The 5919-nt window shown below is 42.2% G+C and overlaps 1 protein-coding gene across 1 annotated transcript; it reads right to left on the bottom strand.

The window, feature by feature from the left end:
• Positions 1-1094: 1094 nt before the first annotated feature.
• On the bottom strand, positions 1095-2412 carry LOC133900250 (uncharacterized). Its single transcript, XM_062341362.1, has 2 exons — positions 1940-2412; positions 1095-1816 (listed from the first exon to the last, which is right to left on the bottom strand). The coding sequence occupies exons 1-2, from the start codon at positions 2298-2300 to the stop codon at positions 1095-1097; spliced, it is 1083 nt and encodes a 360-aa protein (XP_062197346.1). The 5' UTR covers positions 2301-2412.
• Positions 2413-5919: the final 3507 nt, after the last annotated feature.

Here is a 5919-nt window from a genome sequence, read left to right as displayed (position 1 = left end):
AGAACTATAAGAACATATTTGAAGAACTTGCATGATCAACATGCATGTGCGTTTTGCCCTCCTTTTTCATGGTAAGTAGCCAAGCAACCGCAATTTCAATGTAAAAAAAGATTGAACCCTTCCACATCTCATTCAATGAGCTGGCAGACTACTTTTTGAGATTAGTAAATTTGTATTGGGAGGTAACAATGTAAATGTGTAGAGCTAGTGAAGCAAAACAGGATGCTATGATTATTTTAGTTTAGCAAGGATCAACATGCTAAAAACTAACATAATACTTCTTCTATTGTAGGATCAACATGGTAATCTTAAGTTTGTTGTGTGATATGGATCAAAACTATGTTGTTATTTATCTCTACTTAATTATTTATATATCCAGGTGATCTATGTATTAATGTGAATGGCTTATGTCTTGTACTGCTAACCTAAGACATGAACAACTACTTCAACAGCCTCTATTAATATTCAGATACCTTGCTACTTTGTGTTTTTCGTGGGCTTGAACTGTTTATCAATTTCATATGTTCTGGAAGTTACATTTCGTATATATTAAAGTTATAGTTAATTTATAGTGTAATTTTTTTGTTTGCTGAAATGTAATTACTTTTTAATTAGGAAAAATTGACTTAGAACTGTATATATGCTAGGTTTCTATGTTAAATTGACTGCAGTCGCCCAAAAAAAAAAACTATCGATCTTTTAGTCGTCGAAAATGTGCTTTATTAGGTGTCTTTCTTCTATTATTCAAAACTTCAACTGAAATCCGACAATGTTCTAACTGACTAACAAGTAGACATCCCATTTCAAATACGGAGTGTAAGGTAATCAAATCAATCGACCACAAACATTATTTCGTTTAATTAGTAGCACTCATGCAAAAAAGTAGCAATGGATACGTACCAAAATCAATTAATGCAGTCATTATTTATTCGTCAGCCAAATTAGAAATCGAACAATATATAGTTACATATCACATTCACAAAGAAATCAATACACGAGACATTGTTACGTTTATATATATAACTCAGCGTACATGAGAGGACGGTGGATATATTGACTTATTTCGTGGCACGGAGATCAATGCGCCGCGCCATTTACGAGGCGAACGTGACGACGCCGCCGGCGCTAGGGCGGCGGAACCGGGAGACAGCGCAGTCCGTTGCGAAGAGGCCTGACGAGAGGTACTTCTCCGTGCCACCCATGACGGGCATCTTGGCGCTGACGTCCAGCGTGTTGATGTAGTCCGGCCGGTAGGTCTGGCCGAGCACGCCATCGACGTCCTTGGCGAGGCCGAAGAACTTGTACTGGAGATCGAGGTGAACGAGGCTGTCTGTCCCGGTCTTGCCGTAGCTGTGGATGCGGGACTCGTCATCGGTGATGGGCACGGCGTTGGCGGAGATGCTGAACACGCCGTCGAGCTCAACGGTGACGGCGTTGGCGGCGTCGGTGCGCGTGATCGAGAGCCCCGGCACGACCTTCGACACCCACCGCGCGTTCTTGGCGGCCTCTACGTTGAAGGGCTCGCCGTCTAGCGCCATCTGCACGTGGTCCTCGTCCTCGTCCCACTCGACGGCCTTCCGGGCGCCGATGTAGAGGCGGTGGCCGTCGCCGAAGGTGACGCCGAGCGCCTTTACCCACGTGAAGTCCCGCCCGGAGGCGGCGTTGTGGTTGCCCATGAAGCGCGCGTTGACGTGGACGCGCTCGTCGGTGACCAAGCAGAAGCTCTCGTCCTTCTTCCCGTGGAAGTAGAAGGTGTTGCCGTCGCCGCCGGTGAAGCGCGGGTCGCCACACGACGTGCTCGGCATGAAATCACATACTGTATGTTCATGAACGCATGCAGCCGGAATTAATGCATCATATCGACGGATGGAATAATCATCTGAATTAATGAAGAACGAAATCTAAATATTGGGGCGTGCAGTTTGTGTGGTTTACGCACGGCAGAAGGTGAGGCAGTAGGCGCAGTAGGCGAGGCACTTGTTGGGGCACCGGGCAGGGCACTTGATGTAGCAGGCGGAGCCGTACTCAGTGGTGCAGGTGATCTCGTAGTCGCGCTTGTGGAACCGGTTCGTGACGACGGTCGTGTACTTGGCGTGGGGCGGGAGCGTCCTGGGGTCCCCCGGCTTCGACACCATGGAGGGCGAGCGAGGTTTCCGTGGCCCGGACGACGCCGCCGAGGCCGCGCCGCACGCCAGCACCGCTACCAGCAGAGCAGCAATGACGCCGCCACGCCTCGCAGGCGCCATCATCGATCGAGGCGAGGTGTAAGTGTACGATGAATGAATTGCTCGTTGTAACATGTAGGTGCTGCTCTAGCCTTCGAGGTGATGAGGGACTCTTATATATATGCGCGGGAGATCGATCGATGGAGGCTTCTGTCTTTTCTGGTGCTTCATTAAAGTTGAGATCAGGTGGCTTAGTCGTGAAGTGGCGTAGTAGGGGGCAAAGTAAGTGACAATGCAAGCGTACGTCACGTGTGTTAAAATCAGCTCGAAATGCTTTCCAGGGCGCGGTGCATTCCGCAGTTCCACTACGTACGCATCCTGAGCTCTGGGCTACACTTTTTCTCTTCTTGGCAAGGTGAGTTGACGTGCGAAAAACATTCTGTATATTCTACCTTTTTTAGACAATTTTATAAAATATATTCTAGCCGCTACATTTGGAGATGTACGAAGCCTATTATTATTATACAGTTTTTGCTATGATGTAGACCGTATCTACCATATACTCACAATTCATTAATTAAAGAAATGATATTTAACATATAGATAATATTCATCTCAAAACCTATTCTATTGCTAAATCTCCATCTATGTTTGATGAAGATATATATAATCATTATATTCGAAAGGTGGCATGCATTACGTATGATACGTGCCACCACTATAAAACCAGACTTATATATCGATCCATCACTACCGGTTCCTAATAGACCGGTAGTGATGTCACATCAAAGCCAGTTCGTAAGTCGCAGGGAAGAATCAGCCATCGTGACTTATGAACTGGCAGTGATAAGTGTCATCACTGTCGGTCGATGGATTGAGCCGGCAGTGATATCCTGGTCTCTCATCGCTACCAGCTTAATCTACCAACCAGCAGTAATAGCATAATATCACTATCGGCTAGTTAAATGAGCCGGCAGTGATGCCCCCCTTCCCCACCTTCTTCATGCTCGAGCTAACAGACAGCTCGATTAAAATTTTCTCTCCCCCTCACAAACTCTCACATGGCAGCACTCACTTCGCTCCCTTTCCCCTTTGATTCCCACACAACTCAAGCTCAGTTTTGAACAAGAAGAAGGTCTAGATAAACTCTCTCTAGCCATCCAAACAAAATTCCTTCTTTACTCCCCATTTACTCATTTGTCTTTTCTTCATTTTTTTTGGCAAGTGAACCCTGGGTTTTTCCCAAATAGCAAGCAAGCTTTCAGGAGCCTCTTGAGCTAGTAAGTTGAAATCCCCAAGCTAAATCCTATCTTTAGCATTTTAACTCAAAATGTTACCTTAAAAACCAAAGTTGATCTTATCCCTTATTTTGATTTTTAATGAATTAGAAAATTTTACCATGATATTTTGATCCAATTGTATTTTTGATATTTTATTTAATTAGCAAACTCCAATATAGAAACTTTATGTATGAGCGTATTTATTTTTCATGTTTCCTTAATGAGTCATAGATAAGAGGTTGAATAATAAAGAAATTTTTTAGGGATGGCACCAATAAATACTTATCAGAAGTGGATGTGAAAGCATGCAAAAGGCGGCTCCTCCAACCGGGGCCAATTGCCGGTAGGAGATGACGAGATAATTTATTTGTTGGTGATCGCAAAATCTTCTAAATGTTATGAATTTGAATTTACAATAATGATATAATTGTAGATTGACAGGAGATAGATGTACGATGCGAGCCGTATGAGCGCAGAGTAGAAGAAAAGTTTGGAATGTTTTTTGGTACAAGCCGCGACACACAAGTCAAATACATAGTCTCAATACATGTATTGTCCATGCGTCGATTGTGAGAACAAGAAGCAGTTTTCCACCACCCAATAGATATATTCAACTTACTTGAACCCAACAGATATATTCAACTTTCCCAAGTGGCTTTATGCCTAGCAATACTCATTGGACCGAGCACAACGAAGTTTAGATCGTACAGGAACGGCAATACATTGGCAGAAAAGACGAAGACTTGTGCACCGATCTACCAGCTGACAAATACACCGATATGCCGCCTGCTAGAGATATGTTGGTTGATGATGATCTGGAAGAGATGTTGGCCGACGCCGACTCCGACGCCGACGCCAACGCCGATGATCTGGAGTAGATGTTGCATGATGGAGAGGAAAATTTCACCAATGAAAGAGAGTTTTAAAAGTTCCAACGTATGGTAGACTCTAAAACACCGTTGTTCTTGGGCTACGAGAAGGAGCACACAAAGTTACGTACCGTGCTTTCACTGCTACAATTGAAGGCAAACAACGAGTAGTCTGATACAAGCTTCACAGAGTTGTTATTGTTCTTGCAGAAATTGCTTCCAAAGAGAAATGTGCTGCCCGAAAACACGTATCAGGCCAAACAGATTATGTGCCTATTGGGGTTAAAGGTGTAGAAAATACATGTAGGTCCAAACGATTGCATGTTGTATTGTAGAGAGCATGTAGACTTGGAAGCATGTCTCATTTGTGGTGCATCACGGTACAAGCATGACCGTGATGATATCGACGGTGAAGGAAAGAATAAGAGGCTTCCGTCAAGGTGATGTGGTATTTTCCTATAGTCTCCTATTTGGAGCGTTTATTTGTGAACAAAAGGCATGTCGAATTGATGCGGTGGCACGCCGAGGAGCGCAAGGATGATGGAATACGGAGACATCTCGCTGATTCTACATAGTGGAGAAATATTGATAGGAAATACAAGGTGCCCATTACAGAAGATGTGAAGAATATAAGATTTGGGTTGAGTACGAATAGTATGAATCCATTCGGCAACATGAGCATTAGTCATAGCACTTGGACTGTGACTCTATGTATCTACAACCTTCCTCCTTAGTTGTGTATGAAGCGGAAGTACATTATGATGCCGATGCTGATACCAGGGCCGAGACAACCTGGCAACGATATTGATATCTACCTGAAACTATTAATAGAAGATCTTGTAATACTGTAGAACGATGGTGTGCAGGTATGGTATGCATACAAACGAGAGAACTTCACCCTACATGCAATGCTACTTGCGAATGATGCTATGCAAGTCTTCTATGTAAAGGACCCAGACCCGGTTAACAAGGAAGAGCGCCTCGTGGTTCTTCAAGAAAAAAGAAGGATTGTCAGAGTAGAGAATATTGTTGACGAGGAAGACTACAATAAATTCGACATGTTACCTCCTTTCAGAGAGGATGTCGAGCTAGGTCCCATGGAAGACACTGATAAATATCCCTATGTACCTCGCGATCTTAATGAAAGGGCGAATCATTAAGACAAAGTAGCTAAATTGTATTAATTATTATGTATGAATTTATTTTAGATGTAATTATACCTTATTTTTGTTATGGAAGCTTTAATTTGTAGTTTATGGTGGAAGTTATCTTTATTTTTGAGCATATTGATTTTTAATTTTATAATGAATTAGCAATAACACAAGCTAGCGCTATTGCTATATATTACTATTTTTATTTTTAATGAATTACCTATGATTTAAAGTATTTATTGATAAAATTAAGATATATAGGAAACTCCATTTATATTTTTTAATTAATTAGCAAGCCACAATATATAAACTTAGGTATGAACAAATTTATTTTAATTTTTATTGAATTAGAAAATTGAACCAGGAAATTTAGTATATACAAAACTTCATTTTAGTATATAGAAAGTTCAAATTTAAATAAATATGTATTAGGATTTTAAGCAAACATAATATT

The sequence above is a fragment of the Phragmites australis genome, chromosome 19, assembly GCF_958298935.1.
Source record: "Phragmites australis chromosome 19, lpPhrAust1.1, whole genome shotgun sequence".
Classification (NCBI taxonomy): Eukaryota; Viridiplantae; Streptophyta; class Magnoliopsida; order Poales; family Poaceae; genus Phragmites; species Phragmites australis.
Note: the sequence above shows the minus strand (reverse complement) of the source record. Positions and strands in the feature narration are given on the sequence as shown.

Coding starts and splice junctions, on each gene's coding strand:
- LOC133900250 (XM_062341362.1), bottom strand. CDS start 2,300: ATGTTACAACGAGCAATTCATTCATCGTACACTTACACCTCGCCTCGA. Junction 1,817..1,939: donor CTACTGCCTCACCTTCTGCC/GTGCGTAAACCA, acceptor ATGAACATACAG/TATGTGATTTCATGCCGAGC.